Source organism: Maniola jurtina, chromosome 20 (assembly GCF_905333055.1).
Source record: "Maniola jurtina chromosome 20, ilManJurt1.1, whole genome shotgun sequence".
NCBI lineage: Eukaryota > Metazoa > Arthropoda > Insecta > Lepidoptera > Nymphalidae > Maniola > Maniola jurtina.
In genome coordinates, this window is record NC_060048.1 from 4,920,721 (window position 1) to 4,941,917 (window position 21,197).

At 36.4% G+C, this 21,197-nt stretch overlaps 1 protein-coding gene across 6 annotated transcripts in view; it reads right to left on the reverse strand.

Moving 5' to 3' along the window:
- Positions 1–21,197, reverse strand: part of LOC123875875 (dystroglycan 1) — a 125,373-nt gene that overhangs the window by 17,999 nt on the left and 86,177 nt on the right. For all 6 annotated transcript variants that reach the window (XM_045921936.1, XM_045921939.1, XM_045921937.1 and 3 more), the window contains 7 exons: positions 6,304–6,471; positions 5,006–5,152; positions 3,920–4,087; positions 3,046–3,210; positions 2,244–2,363; positions 1,306–1,461; positions 881–1,012 (listed from right to left, as the gene is read on the reverse strand). In XM_045921936.1, coding sequence (XP_045777892.1) covers positions 881–1,012; positions 1,306–1,461; positions 2,244–2,363; positions 3,046–3,210; positions 3,920–4,087; positions 5,006–5,152; positions 6,304–6,408 — 993 coding nt within the window. In that variant the 5' untranslated portion in view covers positions 6,409–6,471. The remainder of the gene's footprint in view (positions 1–880; positions 1,013–1,305; positions 1,462–2,243; positions 2,364–3,045; positions 3,211–3,919; positions 4,088–5,005; positions 5,153–6,303; positions 6,472–21,197) is intronic.

A 21,197-nucleotide genomic window follows, 5' to 3' on the forward strand; every position in this document is an offset into this window, starting at 1 on the left:
GTTTTGATTACTGCAAGTTAGTAAAAAACCACTCCAATAATTATTTTTTTAGTTAAAATTCTTTTATAATCCATACATTTTGAGCCCTCACTCCGTTTTAGCTTTATGTGTCAACTGTCATATTAAAAGTAGTTAGTATTATCAAAAGTTATATAATTAAAAGTTAGTCTTCAATTTAAAGGTGATAGTTCATGAACTGTTCAATGGGTGTGAACTTTTCTTTGGAGACAGTTGTGGTTTGTGTGTTTTATGTGTGTGTTACCTTTTGTTTTGCTTTAATACTGTGTGTCTCCAAAATAAAACTATAAAACTAAAATAAAATAAAATTGTTGACACATAGAGCTAAAATGGCGAATGAGATCTCAAAATGTACACACTATAACACTGTTAAGAGCACATCGATTAGAAATCTGACGGGCAATGCACATCCTGAGCGAAACTTATACTTATACAAGACTGAGTTTTTTTAGCTAAATAGATAATATTATGCCAATACGAGCATAAGACACGTAGAAAAAACACTAGTTTCAAGAGTGGTTGAACCACTCTTCAAGCTTGGCGTCATTTATGTATAAAGGCAGAAACTAACTATTGGACGCGTCCGTAATACGCGGACCACGACTGATAGGTATGCAGTGTGCACAGTCGTTTGGCGTGTCGTTACACTGGGCTTGCGAGATATCTCTCGGGCATCCGAGTAGTCAACATTAGTTTGCACAGTTCATATCTAGATTTTAGATAGTACATAGTAGTTACACTGAACTGTGTCTAGATTCTAGATACCTATCCGTCAGCCGCATCCGATAATTTGTTTCCGCCTTAAGACACGGTTTTGAAAGGACACGTACAATTAGTATAGTTGTTAGTGTATTTAACTCACATTGACAGGCACGGGGTCGCCATCGATCTGCGTGTTATAGTCGTCGTCGTCGTCTTCGTCGTCGCCGCTGTAGTCCGCGTCGTACTCGCCGTCGTACGTGTCGTACGCGCCCGAGCCTTCATCTATAGGTGACTGGTTAAGAAAAGAATAATTAAAAGAAAAAGTAATTTTTTTTAGCTTCCGACCAATTAGGCAAATCATACGTTAGATATTTCTCGCGAGTAATAGTACATTCACATGCGTGCGGTTTATCGCTAGGTAGGCTATGAAGTATGAAACGGCTAGGTTTCTTTGATTTAACGTCATCCGTAGCCTCGGATGAAATGTGTTTAATTCATTACCGCCGTATGCCGCATTCCAGCGAGGTGCAAACTTAGCCCGATCGAGTTATACTATTGCTTAGTTATTAATACTGGTATGCCTACCTGTCTCTTAAGCCGTGGCAAGGGTTTGACGCCGATGAGCCGCCAGCCCAGCACGGGCAAGTTGAGCAGCTGCTGAAGAGTTCCATCTCGAGACTGTTCCCTCAATCCGGCGACCAGCACTTTGTGACGCGACCATAACTTTTCTCCGCAACCCACCTTAAATCATTATTATAATCAATAAACTCTACAACTACCGAACCGATTTTAATATTTCTTTCACTATTAAAAAGGTACTTTATCAAGGAGTAGCATAGTCCATTAATTACATATGTACAGCAGACGAGTCGCGGGCACAAGCTAGTTATATGTTATAAAAACTAGATGATGTTTGCGTGGAATAAAGTGTTTTAAAAATCTTTTTTTTTTTTTTTATTCACTATTGGCAAGCGCTTGACCACAATCACACCTGATGGAAAGTGATGATGTGGTCTAAGATGGGACGCGTTTACCTAGAAGGTGTCTATTCACTCTTGTTTTAAAGATACCCGGATTGTAATTGGTAGGAAACACAGATCGCGGGAGAGTATTCCAAACCTTAGCCATGCGTATGAGGAATGAAGAATCTCATGGGAACTATTTGATTTTTAGGGATAAAAAGTAGCCCATTTCTGGGATGCAAGCTTTTTCTGTACTTAGTACTACATCTGTAGATGTGTTTATAAGACCAATCAGATTCATGACAAATGTGAAAAAATTATCACGCCATCTACTAAGAATCCAATCCAAGAAAAAATTTAAGGTCCAATCCGTTCCGTTTAAATGGATAACGGGCCTTATACAAAATCACGTAATATTAAATAGGGCTTCTTTTTTTTACCCGCTTTCCGAACCGATGCAGTTGTAAAGTCTTGACTTATCATAAGTGGCACATGCTGTTTTATACGAAATAACTAATAAACAAATTTAAATTCATCTTTGTCTAAAAACTTATAACTTACGTTCAAATAAATGGCAGTGGTAGCTTCACTCCTTCTCCGTTTTGTAGATCCCGGTCCACTCATAAGTACTACATGTGATTGAGCAGTTTCAGTTTTGTATGGTTCCATCCAAAACTCATCCTAAAACAAAAGTATTCTTGCATCAATTGATACTATTAACCAAAGATAGTAATCACTGATGTATATGTGAAACAAAAATGGTCCTTTATGTATACCTTGGGAGACTCTTAATGTTAAGAAAGAGGTGAAATTATTGGTTAACATAATATCAGATTACAGAAAAGATTCTCTGATTGAAATAAAAAAGGTAGTACGATTACTTAATTGAAAAAGATCAATAGAGTTTAAAGCTGCAACTTTAGCATTGATATCAGTTTAATAGAAGGCTTTCAACGAAGAATAAGTAATGCAGATCAACATGCGAACCAAGCACGCAAGGCATACATAATTTACAGTCAAACCACGAAAGCACGTTTCCTTTTGAATTTATTATACCTACATTTAATTAAATGGGGTAAATTTATACGTTTATCTACATACTTAAGAATGTTAAAGTGAATATTTGGCGAATACCTTTTAAAAAGATTTGTGTGATCAAATTCAAGATCGTTAATCAATTCAAAAAGGCTGCATCTTTTAGTGTTCTCATTTTAGTTTAAAGTACTCTAATTCTAAGGCTGACATCTTAAGAGCTTTTTTGCTCAGACTTCACTAAGAGTTAAAACTAGACTTTATGTCTAGTCAGATTTATGTCTAGTTTAACACTTTTTGGGACAGGGTAAAAATAAAAGTGTCTTCATACCCCATCAAGTGCCATGAAGCTTGCAAGCTCCATGAGCGCTCGGATCCGCTGCCTGTGCGAAATCCTATGGAATGCCCCATCTATTAGGATCACCAACTCTAGCCTGTTCTCGTTGCGAAAGCAAGTACCATACTTGGACTGCGGTTTTTCATCCGCTCGCTTTACCTGTAAGGAAGGAATTAAGTTAATTCTATGATTATATATAAATATGTCTAAATTACAATAATTATGGTTAATATTAACTTTAATTTGGTATCTTACTGTCTAGACTAGTCGACATTGTAACCTATAAAAGGCAAGTTAGGTAATTCTTATAAGGAAGACCATTTTCTACAGATAATAGTTATACATTAAAGAGACTGATAGTAATTTCTTGCGTTCTTGACTAATAATAATCTGGACTAACATATTAGCTTTCTTCTTTTTGTATCGATTATGATTCATTGGAATTTTGCCATAATTTAGAATTAATTTATTATAAGTAGGCTTATTATAGTATTAGTTACAAGCCGCATGCCCGATAGTATAGTATTTTCCCATCATTCCCTATTGCACCCATATTGAATACTTCCACCTTTCTTGTACCAACGTTTTCGCAAATAAATGATTATTTATTTATTTTATATTTTATTTAACTCCCTCCCACATTGGCAGTGAATTAATATATTTACATAGAATATTGATCTCTATATCCACCACGTAAAGCACAAAAATTTCTACCAAGAATAAATGCCAATGTGAATCGACCTTTAGGGAATGAATTTTCGTAAATCCTGTTATATTTTTATTCATATCCGTCATGTAAGAAAATCTTGTACATATCAAGGCACTTCAGAAGAGAAGTGCTTTTTCGTTAACATATAATGCTTCTCACTTCGACAGTAAAGGAGTCGGTGGCGGTGAGGCCGCGCGTGCGTCCGTGCGCGATGACCGTGAACGCGTGCGCGCCTATATCCTGCTTCTGGGGCACGCCGCTGACCAGCCCGTGCTTCGTGTCCACAGCCAGCCAACTCGGCAAGCGGTGACCGTCTTGACTTCGTACCTGTAACAGGATATAGTACATTATAGAGTAGCTTAACCCGAGGCCAATGTAATTGAGTACAAACATTCGGTCTACACAAGAGAGTGATTCACGAACGTCAAAACAGGTGGGCAAGTCTGAAGTCAAGTTCTGTCAAGATTTGGTCTAGGTGGGTATGGCATGGTACGTCGGAACCAATTTGCTTTTTAAATCTCATCATCTGAGGATAGTGTAATTATTACAAACGTATCGCTCTACGTAACAGAGTAATTCAAGAATGGTAGAAAAGGGTTGGCACTTTGCAGGTACACTGTCAAGATTTAGCCGTGCTACGGCGTGCATAATTTGCTCGTCAGATCTCAGACACCATATAATCGATTACAAAGCAGTTTTAACATTGATCTAAACTCGGATGGACTCTTGGTACTCTAGATTCTGTAGTAATCTACCTTTTAAAAGGACTGCGAGATATTCTCTAATTATAAAAACCTATGCTTTTTATTTTACACGTGGATACTTTGCATTGTAGGCTGTTTGAATATGGCTCTAATATTGATTTTAGATGTCTATTTTGTCAGCCGTGTACGAGGACCATAAAAGATGTTGCCATTATTCTGTAATAGCCTCCTACCATTTAACTAATATTCCCCTTTCCTCTCCAACTAAGCCTCAGGCTTGTGCTAGGAGTAGGTACGACAATAGTGCAACGGGCGGGGTTTGAACCGTCGACCTTTCGGTTTTCAGTCCACCCCTTTACCGGTTGAGCTATTGAGGCTATACGACTTACTGTAAGAGTAAATTCTATGTAGTGTAGCAACCAATGTCTTCTGACATACCTAGCTATTCGAAGGCTATTCGTTTATTATTATAACCAGTATCTTTTATCAAAGGTTTCATAGGTCGAAAAAATAAAATAATATTGAAAATGAAAGTAGATACCTTATATGCTAACACCTCCCCAGAAAAAGCTTCTTTGGGGATTTCCATTCTGAACAGGTGTCCTACGTAGGCCGAAGTATCAGGAACACCCCATAATCTTCTTAGGCCATTCTTAGCTATTTCTGAGTGATTCGCTGTTAGTTCCACCTAGAATTAATATATTTAAACTAATATGAAAACCTAGAAATACTAATTATACTATACGAAAACCAGTAGAAGGTTTACTGGCCACGTACGAGCCTTTTAAGAGCAACCCACCGTGAACTAAACTAACGGCTTAGCTCCGGTAGCTTCGGTGCTTAGTAATAAGCTAAGCTGATTCAGGAAACTTCATTTTCATACTTCACTCACACCGCGGACTGTAGAGCTTCTTTTAGTTAAGAAAGCTAAGTTAAATTGGTATAGTTCGCGGTGTGCCTTGGCAGATAAAGAAATTTTTTCAGCAAGGCATTGTCGGTTTTTTCGTCCTGAATAAGGCGGTAGTGATTTCTTCGCATAAGTGATCCACCTGTTTATATTACATGTACCTAAGTACATATATCTAACAAAAACAAGGTAATATGCAAGCCCTATCTATAGGTAGGTAACTAAGATGTAAGTGAACTTTCGACTTTGCTTTGTGAAGTTGGCCAAAATATAATTGAAATTCGACACATTATTTCGGGCTTATTATATGCAAAATAATTTGCTGTATGTACGTTTAAAGTCTTTGTGATAATAGCGATGTTGTCATGGATAGTATTGTTTGCAAAAATCGAGACAGGATCAGAAATTCATTGAAAATTTAAAAGGAGCACACAATTCACAGAAAAATAATACTTAACCAAATTAATTTTACCTTATAAGCTCTTTGCAATTCCTTTTATTGTAGACTAACTACTCTAAACACAGATTCACAACATTTTTGAGAAATCAATATACCTACTTGCTTCAAAATAAATGATTGTTGTCAAATTTATATTTAACCCCCAACCCAAAAATAGGGATGTTATAAGTTTGACGTGTGTATCTGTGTATCTGTCTGTGGCATTGTAGCTCCTAAAATAATGAACCGATTTTAATTTAGTTTTAAAGGTTTGAAAGGTGGCTTTATCGAGAGTGTTCTTAGCTATAATCCAAGAAAATCGGTTCAGCCGTTTGAAAGTTATCAGGTCTTTTATAGTTACTGTAACCTTCACTTGTCGGTTATAATTTTTTAATTTACACTTGTGAAGCAATAACCTGATCTTACCTATTGATAAATTGTGATAGAAGTCGCGTGGCTCTCATAAAATCATTCAAAGTTTCACTACACTGACCTGGAACTCCTCGTTGTTGTCGAAGGCAAAGTCATCATCGTGCCGACTGAGGGCGAGCGGACACAGGAGCAGGACCGTGCACGCGACATACCGCCAGTACTCCATGTCGACGTGCGGTGACAAAGTGCGACAAAAGTCGCGGCGCTCTCATAAAATCATTCTGTACATCTGTTGGCAAAGAGAATAAACCTTTAATAAAACTGAATTTTCTTTCAAAGCGTCTTCGTTCAAGTACAAAGTTCGATGGAACCGGTTTCTACTTAGTTTTATTAGATTAAGAAATAGAAAAGCAGTTGGGTAGTCGTCTCTACATTAACCCCATTCAACTAACTTTTTCTTGAGGGTTTATTGAGGGCAATAAATCTAAGGGAATTACCTACAAGTAGTTAAATCATTAGTCAAGACAATTGGAAGTCTTCTTAAATAATAATCACCGTTTCATAAGTTAGGTATCTGTACCAAAAGTGCCATAAAACTTTCAGCAATGATGTCGCCTCAGTGAAAATTCTTTAGCGAGAGGGAATATTCCATTAGTAAATGGCTTAGCAAAATACATTTTTCCGTAACACTAAAAATAGTTAATATCTACAAATAGCTTGGTAATAAACAAGTCAGTTAAAAGAGTAGGGCGTCCAAACGGAAACGAGTAAGATACTGTTGCACAGTTAAAGGCGCGTGCTGGTGCATAATGATCGCTTACAAATAGAAATGAGCTTTTGTGAGAACCCGCCTTCCTTTAGCATGCTGTCGCGAAACCACTTTATATTCGTACTAGCAGAAAATTGCTATAAATATAGCCAGCGCATTATTCTGTACACAGATATCTGAGACTGTGCTCATTGTCGGATGTACAATATTAAAATTCAACAAAATAGATGTAATTCGGATACAATGAATGATCCAATCAAGTAAGCAGATCCAAATGCAGGCAGTCGCCCCACTGCTGCCGAGGAACCAACCGACTATCGACTATTTTTTCGCTCAAGAAACGTAAAATCGATGTATTCTGTGTCGATAAAAGAGATAAAAATATTGAATGGTTTTTGATAGCTGACTGTGCATATTGCCGGCGAGAACTCTCATTCCACTGATTGGTTGCAGCGACAAAAGTTATCAAAGAAAAATTTGCTCAACGACGCTCTCTTAACGGTCCAAACACTCGCGCAGTTTAATTAATGGAATTACTCGCCGGTCGCACTCGTACACTTACTTATAGCCCAGCTTCTCACATATCAAATCAAAATATTCTTTATTCAATTAAACTTTTACAAGTATTTTTGAATCGTCAAATCATCTACCACTGGTTCGGTACACATACTCGCTTCTCGTTGCTCACCAACTTATTTCTAGTTTTTGGCTCAACCCGTTTCTCTTAAATTGAATTGTCGACGGTCGGACAACTGCCACAAGTAGGTTCCATTAGATTCTAATGGTGAGCAAATATTAGATCGCTAAAAATGAACACAATACGGATCCGACGTTTAAAATATTGAGTGTTTCACATTCATTGTGGCCCTCTATAGTAGGTATGGAGGACCTTTTAATTCCGAAATTATTCGTTGTGACGTACATAGATAAGATATTCATTAACTCATTCATTCATTACCATTTAACACTAATAATATGTTTGTCTCATTTAAATTCGAGCAATGTAACCAAAACAGCGATTCCAGTTTTATGTTCCTGACTTAATTAAGCAAATTGGAAGCCTCAGGGAGCATTTAAATAGGAGACGTAAATTCAAAATATAATTCCGCTCCAATTATTCTCAAGATCGAGTCAACTACGGAAGGAAAGATAAATTTCCTTCAAATAAGACAGTTTTAGCTATGGAACCATGGTGAAATCAGGTTAAGATATTCCAAGAATCAAACGGGATTCCATTTTCAGAGAATGTTTTTAGATAACAAGCTCCGGTTCTGAATAAAGGATTGCTTTTGGTAGTGTCGATTTAATTTTATGAAAACATTTAATTTCTAAAGTTTTGAATACCACGAAGTGATTTTCTTTGCCTGAAAGGTGTTAGGCTATCTATAGAGAGTACCTACTTTAATTTTACACAGACTAAAGACACAGTTAAAACGATACAGCGTTCCTGAGTATCTCTGACATAAATGTGTATCGTTTTATGTTTAAGCAAAGTGAGTAAATTCTACGCTTTAGAACTCAGGTTACTATAAGGATAGGTATAAGATTTATGTCAAACTTAGCAAGTAGGGTACTAGGCAGGGGAAACCGTTCGCAACCTTTGGCTTAGGTTTTTTATTCGTATCACGGGTAATTTGCTGTAACAACTTTATATGCAAAGTGCATTCTGCATAGTGTATACCTATTTTACGCGTTACAACGGAAACTGCTGGTTTACTTTTTAATTTAAGAAAAAATAGATTATATACGATCTGTAATCTGAATGTCACACTGAGCGGCTCCTAAGAGCGTTTAGCAATGACAACTCTAAAGAACTCTACATACAATTTCTTGTATTGAAAGTTAAAACGCGTTGGACAAGTTTCCATCGCGTATTGTTTGTCCAAGCCTTAACTCACCACAACACAACAGCTCAGGAAAAGATTTCTGATAAAACGATCAAATCATCATCATCATCGACAACCGATAGACGGTCCACAGCTGGAAATAGGTCTCTTGTAGGGACTTTCACACGCCACGGTCTTGTGCCGCCCCTGCGACTCGCCTGATGCCGCCCGTCCGCCTAGTGGGGGTTTCCAACGGTGCACTTTCAGGTGCGAGGTCGCCATTCCAGCACTTTCGGACCCTAACGTCAATTAGTTATAGATAAAGCTCTGAGTCACTCAGCGAGCCGATAGAACGAGCTAAAAGTAATTTCGCTAATATCATTTTTGCGTGTTGTTTATGAATATGATACACAAAAATCCTGATTTTATTAGAACGATTCGCACAATTTATTGTAAACAGAGATTACGTGCACTGTTTATAAATTAACAATGGCGGATGTAGCTTCACCTTTGTTATCACGTTACTTTCCCAGAAGCAAACACAAGACCTATTCATCAGTTGTTCGAATCATTTTATAGTCTACTAAACTTGTATAGGCTCTTGAGTCAATATACGGTTTGCGTTGGCACTTGGCAGAGGATCGATGTAACGTGTAACTACCTACTGTACTTATGTAACGTGTCTGCAATTTAACGCCTATCGCAGTCAAACGATTGTACAGTTTGCCTGACGAAAGTCGGCGACAAAAAGTCGGCCTAAAATCCATCCATACTATACTAATATTATAAATACGAAAGTGTGTCTGTCTGTCTGTCTGTCTACTAAGCTTTCCACGGCCCAACAGTTTAACCGATTCTGACGAAATTTGGTACAGGGTTAGCTTATTAGTTTTGAGATTCAACGTTTTGGGAATTGAAATTCAACATTTTGCGAATTCAACATTTAGGGATTCAACATTTTGCAATTCCAAAATTCAACATTTTGCAAATTCAACATTTTAGGCCTGAAGGCAAATAAGCGCCTACTTTTCTAAGTTTTGAAAATATTGAAGAGGAAAAAAGTAAATACCTAAGTACCTTCAAATCCATTCAGGATTAACCACAGGAATTAACTAAGTGATTGTAAGAACGGCAACCCTATGCTGTAATCTGTTGATAGAGCCGCTACATAAATATAGTATACCTAAATACATTTTGGCAGAGATTTGCAAGGGGTGTGTGGTGTCATTGTACTAACCCTCTTAGTCCCCCTCCAAATGGAGGTAGGGAAGGCACGGTCATGAAACCACGCTATTACAATAATATTAATTAAATATACTACGATATAAAGTGGTGTGCAATCTGTATTATCCATATATGCAGTGCATACCGTAGGGTTCTAGCTATTCAAACTCTTTATAAAAACCAAATCTCTTTTTAGTAAAGTTAACTAAAACAGTTTAACCAAGAGATTCCGATCGGTAAAATCAATAGAATGCTTTTGAAACAGCATCTATTGATTTAGCTCGCGGATACAAAACCAGCCTCTCCGATTTACCTTGATGGTAGTACTAATTAGAACTTTATATAGGTCGCTATGCTCGGTCAAACGATACTCTACCTACTAATGCTAACAGTATTAACTAGACGATCGCGATTATGCAATCTTTCAAATGATTTCGTTTTTGTCATTCAATGATATGTTTTCATTTTATCTGAAACCTTTTGTGGCTGGGAATAATATTCTTTGTTTGTGGATATCAAAGTATTTGAATGACGACAACATGTTGCATTTTCAAAATAAATGTATTTATTTTGAAAATATTATCAACTCCGATTATTTTATTAGTTTGTAAAATGGACGTCATCAATAAATCATAAACTACCGAATGGAGTACCTACATATTGCTAATAGGTTATTGTTTAAAGGTAGGTTTTGTTAGGTAGGTAGGTAGTAAAAACTCTTTATCTATACATATAATAAAATTGTAGAAAAGTGGTGTCTGTACAATGGAAATATATAAAAAAAAAGTAGCAGGGGTTGTTATTATATCGATGCCGAACCCGAAATTGTAATTAAATTTTTTTTGTCTGTTTGTCTGTTTGTCTGTGTGTTTGTGCACGCTAATCTCAGAAACGGCTTATTCGATTTAGATACGGTTTTCACTAATATATTGTAGTAAGCTTCACTTAGGATTTAGTGTTTATTTCATGTCAATCGGTTCATAAATAAAAAAGTTATGTCAATTTAAAGAATCACGGCGCCTCGCGCCTGAGCGTCCGTGGCTATATAAAGCGCGAAAAGTCACTATTCCACGCGAACGAAGTCGCGGGCACAGCTAGTCACTTATTATATTTTGATAGGCCTAAATACGAGTACTTTGGCAAGCTCTTCTCAATAAGTCTAATTATAAAGGCGGACTGAAATTCAACACAATATTATGGTCCTAAGCAGAAAATTCATGGCTTAAGATAGCTCCGTTATTTTTAGAGGCATAGGTAAATGCTTGTGAAACAAAACTATACCAGCTTTAGTTAGGTTTAAAATCAGGAGGTTAATGTGAGAGGCGCATCCCGGCATGAAGGCGGGGCGGGGTAAAACATTCCAATGCATATTTGGGTCAGCTGGCAATCAGACTCGTCATAATCTCAGCCCGCCCATCGGTTAATAACTCACAACCGTTGATATAAGCACCAAAACTCCAGATATGACGGTGGAGCTCATGATGTCCAATACGAATATTATAAATGCGAAAATGTTGGTGAAGATTTTCGCAGGCTCCCCTCAATAAGTCTAATTTTTTTTTCTTTTATTGTTCACAAACATACAATTGTTTTTAGTTTTTTTCATGTTTTGTGTGCAATAAAGTTTTTATCTATGTATCTATATATCTATCCAATAACATTAATTATTCACCGAATAGCTATCCTCTAAAAACTATAAAGATTCCTGTGAGGATGGCGAAATTATAAGGGCCAAGGGTCTTTGGTTTCCACTTGAGCTATGTTAAGTTTGTTGGTTTGTCCTTTGTCAGAAAGAAATCTCATGGCATTATTTACGTTTTCTGCAAGATCGTAGGTTTATTTCACATATTAGGACATATCTATTCGTTACATATGCATAGGAAAACAGTACTTTGAGGACGTAAGTAAGCTTATCTTTGGTTTTTATATCAATACCGACAAACACTCTCAAATGAGAAATGCAGAGCTTATTTTAATCCCTATCGGCCAAACAAAGTTGAAAATGAATTGTTCCGTGGAGTAAAAGCTTGCTAAGTACCAAAGCACCAAACTTTTCCAATCCATTACTTATATTTCCAACAATAATTTCTTATACTAACCTAACATTTATGCAGGAAACATAAAAGGGGGAGTTCTTTTTTAGTATTTCTTAGTTGGGATGGGAATTTACTAATCTATAAGCGAATGGATGTTTTGAAGGGCGCTGGTGAATGCTCACAGAATCTGCTTTCGAATAGATCGGGGGCAACATTACGAGAATACATGAAAAGGGGATAGTACCACAGTTTAGCGAACTTACAGTTTAGAAACAACTAAACCTACTTGCACAAAGTCAACACAAAGCAATTTTTGCGTTTTCAATTCTGCAGAGGCGTGCGCTGTAACCGTGTGGCTGGATTTTTGAAAACATATTAAGGTTTTTCTTAGCGAACTTTCTACCTTGCGATTTAGTTTACGGGTACGATTGCATCGTATCACAGATACGTCAGTATTGTCTGACGTCCCGTTCACACTGACACATCCGATTCTTAGCGGGAATTTTATGTTGTGGGATCCGATTTTGTAGAACTAGCCACAATGTTCCCGAACTGTAATCTTGCTTATCTGTGATAACACTGAGAAAATTGCAGCTACAAAATTATACACGTATTGCTCCAAAGCGGGGTTTGGGACTAAGGTCAAAAGACCCCGAACATTTGCATGTAAATATAAAGTGGGCCGTATTAGGAAATGTAACCCAAAAAGAAGATATAAAGATTCTCTCAACAATTCAGAAGGTAAAGAGGCGTAACGTAAAAACCTACGTACAAATACTACGTAGGTTTTACAATATGAATAGTACTTACAATATTACCGATTCAATGTTTAGTTTATTTTATCAATAGCTGTATAAAAACAAAATTGATGCGGGCCAAATGCGGGCATGTTACACATTGAAGAGTGATAATAAAATAAATATCTTTAATATATTATAGAGATTCTCGCTGGATAACAAAACTATTTTATAAACTTTACCATAGTAGGTAGGTATATTTGTAATCCAAGCTTATATAACATCAAAATTGATCAGTAAGTATAGTGGGTAAATAATATCAAACTAATATAATATTTTATAAGATGTATTAGTATGATTATTTACCCTAGGCGGAAGTTTATTTATGTGTCTGTGTATGATCGAGCAACGATCGATGTGATTTTTTGCTACGACATAGCTGAAGACCAGGGAAGTGATATAGGCTACTTTTTATCCTAGAAAATCAAGATTTTTACAAACCTAAATCCAAGCGAACAAAGGCGCAGGCATCAGATCTTAGCCTTAGTTGTTATATTATGATGTGTTACGTACATTGAAATCTTTGAAGCTGTAATATTCAAAGTTAAAGCATTCTATTTCGAAAGCGGAAATCACGTGCGGCCATTTCTCGCCACTGCTGCAGTCTGCACCATAATGTCGTAGTTCCCAGTACTGAGGTACAGTGGGCATTAATAAATGTGTTGCTATACTTTATCCACGGAAAGAAGTTAGTAAGTATAGGGCTCTGTATATTACGTTATCCCATACAAAATATGACAGACGAAAACCTCAGTGGGCGTTAACCATTTTGAGGCACCAACCTATCACAAACATGTTTTCAATCTATACCCATGCAAACAAATCGTGACGACAACATGACGTCAATCCGTTGCTCCGTTGTGACATGATTGAAGGACAAACCAATAAACCAACAAACAAACACACTTACGCATTTATGATATAGGTAGTGATTTATTAGAGTTGATATACGGACGAAATTAGTAATCAATCTATCTGTAAACTGGCGATAAATTTTATTTAGCAACGTAACAATTAACAAGGAACAACGTTTTTAAGTAACTTATGGATAGATTACAGATAGACTGATCATTTCGGCTGTAAATGAATGTCAAGGTGACAATTTCGATTTGTTAAATTCTAATCAACACCGTGCCTACATCATTGTTGTAATCTTGTTCGAAAACTTTCTTAAAAAACTGGAAAACTTCAATATTTTCATTGACATCAGTATTATTTTACGAAACACAATTTGGGCTACCTGTAGTTAGTCACAGAACACCTCTACCCAGGTGTTTACCATGAATCATGATGTGTATTTGTGTATGTATAATACGTTTCAGTTAATTTTTTAGTATTTTGACGCCGACTGTACTATTCAAATATTGTGTGACTTATGCGCTCTCTTGTATAACAAATCATCGGCCATCGAAGGCCACCCACACTTCATCGGCCGTATTTCTAAGAGGGAAAAGGGCATTGTTCTTTCGTAGGGTGTATAGTACCTTACGTAGGTGACGTTCGAAATTAAAACATAAAAAGGTCGGGCTAAATTGGTAACTAAGTAGCTTATAAGAAGGTGGAATTTACGGTGAGGGCGCCAAGGAACTTAAGGCTTTTTATAAGCTTTTTGATGATAAACATCAGTTTATGGGCAAAGGCATCGCTCTGTACTCGGCAGCAAGTTCTGACATTATAGGCACAGAGAAAGTTGAAATAAATCAGGTGTATTGCCCAGCTTGACCAGCCAACATTTCACTGTTTTAACTTGCAATATAAAAATATCGTAATATATTTCCTATTAACTTTTAACAAAAAGTGTTTGGTGAAGTATTTACATGTATATAATATAGGTGCCGCCCTGAGTTCATATATGTATATACGTTATATGTATATAGCCTGGATAAGGTAGATTTCTAATGGTGGAAAAATTACTTAAATCGGTTCAATAGTTTCAGAGTTTGTCGATTACAAACAAATCCCTCCTCTTTATAAAATTATACTATTACTAGCCGATGCCCGCGACTTCGCCCGCGTGGATTTAGGTTTTTCGAAACCCCGTGGGAACTCTTTGATTTTCCGGGATAAAAAGTAGCCTATGTGCTAATCCAGGATATTATTTATCTTCATTCCAAATTTTAGCCAAATCCGTCCAGTAGTTTTGGCGTGAAGGAGTAACAAACATACACACACACACACACACACACACACACACACATACAAACTTTCGCCTTTATAATATTAGTGTGAAGGATATAATATAGGCGTTCTTGTACGTACCTAGTTCGCCAATAATACCTAAGTCCTATTTGAAAGCCACGTAGAGAAAAAATTTGTAGCAAAAAATTGGCAATAAAAGTTTTGCCTCATTTAAAAATTTTATTAATGAATGGTAGTGAAAAAAAAATTGATTTCTGTTGTTTATAAATAGTGAAAATATTGTTTTATGAAAATAACAAGTAAAACTCAAGTATATCCAATCAATTTAATATCAAATTATGTGGTAAAAACTGGTTAAAACCTTTGGTTAAAAGTTAAAACGCATAAGTAAAATAATTGAAATATGTATTTGAATTTCTGCATTTCATAGACACGAATTGAATTTCGCCATTCCATTAATTCCATAAATGTATTTGGCATAATAATTCATGAATTTAATTGAAATCTATTAATTAAGCTGATTTCCTCGTTAATAGGATAATATAATTAGTTTAGCATAATTTAATTATGTACGCAATTAAATCTATATTTTTCCTATTCATTGATTTATTTTACGTACTTAGGTAGTTTGATTTTATACAAACACTAGCATTTTCCCACGACTTAGTTCGCGTAATTTATAACCTATATCACTTGGGGATAATGTATCTATCAGGATAATATGTATCTATCAGTAAAAAAAAATAAGTATTCAGAAGCGCATCATTAGTTCTGGAGGTTATCCCCTGCATCCGAACTTAGGCTTTATCTCTTTTAATAATATTATCGTAGATAGGCACGATTAAGGTTATTTATTGCATACCAGAACTCGCGAGACGAGTGGCATGAGTACTAAAGTCAAGTCAGCTCATCCCATGCGATCACCATAAAGTAGACCTTATTGTATTGAAGAGCTAAATCATCAACAACATCTTCATCATCAATTGATGTCTCGGCTACGGCTGGACATAGGTTTCTTGTAGGGACTTCCACACCCACGGTTTTACACCACCTAATTCTGCGGCTTCCAGTGCCTGGTTTGATGTGGTCTATCCACCTAATGAGGGGATCTGCCAATGCTGCACTTTCCGGTACAAGGTCGCCGTTTTAGCATCTTGAGACGCCGACATCTATTGGTTTCTAGGGTTGCGTACCTCAAAAAGAAAACCGGAACCCCTATAGGATCACTTTGTTGTTTGTATGTATTCTGTCTGTCTGTTAATCTGTTGTGTCTATCAAGAAAACCTATAGGATGTGTTTATGAACAAATAAAATCACTAAAATGAACAAATAAATTAGTATTTTCAATTTCCAAAGTAGGATAACTATACCAAGTGGGGTATCATATGAAAGGGCTTTACCTGTTTACAGGCTTTACTTGTTACATTCTAATACATATTTTTATTTAACTTTATGCATAATAGTTTATTATTTATCGTGCAAAATGTCGGGAAAAATACCCGAGTAGGTACCCGAGCGAATTATAGCAAATTAAGCTTATGGTTCCTTGTACCCTAAAGAAAATCATTCTTTACAGAAATCCATCATAAATGAAAACTATTTTTAAACTCAGTAATAAAGTAGCCGACTTTAAATTTCATCTCATCTATTTCTGAAGCTAACTAGCAATAAACCTATTCAGAACAATAGTAAACGTTTCAAAATAGCCTTGATTTATAGGTTAATGCATTGGCAACTCGAATGAGGTGGCAGGGCTGCAAGGTGGCACTGAGATCGTATCCAGGACGTGTGCCAAGTCGTTACTGTTATTATTTAAGAAATTACTGGTTTTCTGGGGCCTAATTTTACGACTTTACCGTCGCGTCCTGTCGCAGGTACTTATTAGAATTTTAACGCAGCTATAAATTATTTATTCATCTTTCGGCTTGCATTCTGCATGTATGACGTTTATTAACATATATCAATATTATTCGATCGATAATCTCTAAAATACATAGAGACGGTTATTAAAAATACGTTCATTTTCATGCTAGCTTTTGCCCGGGAATCGTCCGCGCGAAATTCAGGTTCCTAAAAATCCCGTATTGCCTATACCTATCACTTCTTGTATAGCCCCTCTACCTGCCTGTGAAAGTGCTTTGAGCTGTGCGTTGAAAAATCAGTCAGTCAGGTTTTCTTTTTATATATTAAAAATACTAACTGACACAATCCGCCTTGGCTCGGGTAAAACTGAAAATCCTTTCTTACTGGGGTCTAGGTACATTATAAAGGAAACCTACATAAAGCATGTTAAGTTTTTAGACCCAGTGATATTTGATAATAATTTGTTAGTCAGTCAGTACGGCTAATTTTGCTGTACACAAACCCTAAACGTTTACACGCTTAAATCTTGTGCTATCTTCTTCCGCTGGGAGCATTATTATGAATGGGACAGCAATACATCAATGTATATTTTACACCTATCAATTTAGTTTAGAGATAGTGTGTTACAGATTGCCACAATTTCTCATTTTTAACCCCCGACCCAAAAAGAGGGGTGTTATAAGTTTGACGTGTGTATCTGTGTATCTGTGTATCTGTCTGTGGCATCGTAGCGCCTAAACGAATGAACCGATTTTAATTTAGTTTTTTTTTGTTTGAAAGGTGGCTTGATCGAGAGTGTTCTTAGCTATAATCCGAAAAAATTGGTTCAGCCGTTTAAAAGTTATCAGCTCTTTTCTAGTTTTCTTGTAGAAAAGAAGGTTAGATAACCCTTAGGTTCATATATTCAAGTGTCAATTGACAAATGTCAAGCTGTCAAGATGGACGTTGCCTAGATATACATATTTATTTATTTGAAAATGATGTTTTGGAAAACTCAGATACTTTGGATCGTAGGCGCGGAATAGTCAAAGAAAATCGGTTCAGCCGTTTGAAAGTTATCAGCTCTTTTCTAGTTACTGTAACCTTCACTGGTCGGGGGTGTTGAAAATTTTTAATTTACACTTGTATATACCTATAAAGATTTAAGTAGGTAACATTTGCAAAAAAATATTGGCACAATTTTATTTTTATGTCGAACTATGTCACTTTGATAAGGCTAATGATAAACAACAGACAGCATCCGGCTATAGAGGTGAAGGTTATAGTCACAATATCTGCGAATTATCAACTTCTAGAATGGTAATACGTAAATTTTGTAACTAATTAATATATTTTTTAATAACATTGCAGATATAAACAAGTAAATTCACTAAAAATAATGAAGATTATTAATAAATAATAAGAAATATATAAAAAAACTTAATCGTACCTACATATTATATACTTAATATGCCTCTCCTATCGTGAGTCGCATTTTTCTGTTTCAACATTTTATAGCATCTTAGTGCTAAAAAATGTTTACGATATATTTCACCATTGCCTCATTGGTCTGGTCAATGGCTGCTCATTTTTTGCGCAAAGAATCAGCCTGGCTGTCCAACGCGAAAATGCAGCCTTCATCTTCTTAATTCTTGCCATTATTGAATATTGGGCATGATTTGAATAGTAATTAGATAACAATTTAAAAAATACGTTCGCTTCCTAAGCAAAAGTGGGCTTGATTAATTTTGAGTAAACGTAACTATAAAAATCACACGAGCTTATTTATATACATACCTACCTAGTTACGTTTATTTTACGTCGTTTCGTTATTTCGCAGAATTATTCTCTTTTCCCGTTTCCTTTTTTGGGCGTACGAGCCGCAATACGCGTAAACCTCCATTCCGCTAAAGATCTAAGATTTGTATTTGCGCTTCTTTTTCCTGTGTTCCACAAAGAACAAAGGGGATATGTCGGGCAACCCATTACCCAAGAGTAACCTATATTTTTCTGGTCAAGGTAACATGTGGCTGCGGCCCTGCTTTTCGTCGGCCAAGGTTGAATTGTTGATTGTTTACTGAGCTTTTTAGTGCAATAGAGCGCGAACTGTATAACGCCTGCATATCATTAATTAATGCCACGGGAAAAATAAAAATTCAATTGTATACAATTCTATTCTACGTTTATTTGGTTCTCCATCCAACGTATAGTTAGTTGGAGATGCTAAGTGGGAACAAACGCCTTCACTAATATTACGTACCTAACATGAAGGTTTGATTTAGTGTTCTGAAGTGAAGGTGAAAAGAGCTGATAATTTTCAAACGGCTGAACCATTTTCTTGGATTAGGTATAGCTAAAAACACTCTCGTCAAGCCACCTTTCAAACAAAAAAAAAACTAAATTAAAATCGGTTCATTAGTTTAGGAGCTACGATGCCACAGACAGATACATAGATACACAGATACACACGTCAAACTTATGACACCCCTCTTTTTGGGTCGGGGGTTAAAAATGGCGAACTTTTCACAAAATTCATAACTGGTACACCTTATTCTTGGTTAGGGCTGTGTATGCTTTATCACTGTTCAATAAGTAAAGAGGACTCGCAGTATAGAACGTGTCATTGCTGCAATGCAAACAGCGATGGCACATTTCATTTACTTACTGCAACTGTTATGTTTACTCAAGCCCGTTCAATATCGCCATGTACGTTCACAGTCTACCAGGCAATCATAACAGATACGACGATATTTATATAAAAGCTATATTGCGTCCGCGTCGGTGGACGTCAGCTTTGCGCTGCACTGTGATTTATACGTGGCCAATAACGATTCTTCGTATCGCGGGCTGTTCACCACTCGGTACATTTATTTTCAAAAGGACTTCCTATTGACTTTAAGAACCGCCCTCGTTGAATGTATTGCATTTTCATTGTATATTTCATGTGTGATATGACTTTCAAAATCAATGGATATGAAGTTGTTATCTAAGTACATAGACAAAAGAGAACATAAGTAAAATACCTACGCTTGTGATAGGACATGTCGAAGAGTTCCGTGTCAATATTAACTTAATGAATACCTTCTGGAAAACATGATACTCTTACGAGTATCTCCCATATCTTTCATAATTTAGTTTAATTAAGAATGTACAGTCAAAGGCTGAAAGTCGTTTAGCGCCTTAATGATCGTATTCGCGTGGCACGGTTATGCACATGCGTTAGGAGTGTGTGGTGTGTTCATAGAAAAAGATCATAATTGCGACAGGTTTTTGATGCATTAGTTTCCCAGAATTGCTACTCGAATTCTGTACAACCGGTTGTACAACCATGGTGTTCTGTCACTAGTCTCCGAACCCAGCCCTATATCATCGTTTGCATGCATATATTCTTTGAAACATTTTACAACTAATAGATTCATAAAATTTCTTCCTACCATTAACTCTACTCACTGGAAAGTGGAAACGAGGAACTAGGAAACGAAATAACGAGTGTATTAGGATAATGGTGCAGTAGTGTTTAATTTTAAGGCAAGTTATACTATATAACATAAGTTATATATAACTTATGTTTTTGGAACAAAGGGTTACATTACACCACGGCCAAGAGTTTACTCATGCAGCGTCAATATACCTAAACTCAGGCCTTAAAATCGGATCGTCTGATGTGCGTGAATGGGGTATGCACTTCAGACTGGTTCCGGGAACGGGAATTTATTTGTCTCACTTCGCGCCCACTTTGTGGCGCATTTGGCTGTATTGTATGCATTTGCATGGAATTCGTTATGGGATGAAAGTTGGTGAATTGCTTTAACAGTTGGCTGGTAAATTCTTTACTTGCAGAGTTGGGAGAGAAAATTTGTTTCCTTTACAATAAAACTCAAGACAGGGTTCATTAAAAGTATCTAGTTGGTCCTTGAAAAGTCATTTTAAACTAACGATTTTAGGCTCATTTTGTGGTTTATTGTCATGTAAATATCGGGTACGTATCCGATATTTTGCTGGACAGCTTCCGTGAAGTTCCAGCGTAAATAACAAGCTGTTAGTTCGATACTACCCGTAACAGCTTCAACTGCATTTTACGCAGCACCTCAGTCCCGTCGTAACAGTCGTAACCACGACTCATGTAAAATATCGATAGTTCAAAACCATCATATTAATCTTCTACCTACCCAATATTTACATGGTATTATTTTGAACTGTGGATCAGTTTGGAAAAGCTAACATCGATGGCACCAAGAGAATAATTATACAGGTGTGAGCAATTTCGAAGGTGCCGTCAAATCACACCTATAATTTTTTTACAAACGACGTCTCCAAAGCATTCACCCTTTTAAAAAGATTTTTAAAACTAATTTCATTATACGGTCTCTCTGTATAATTTA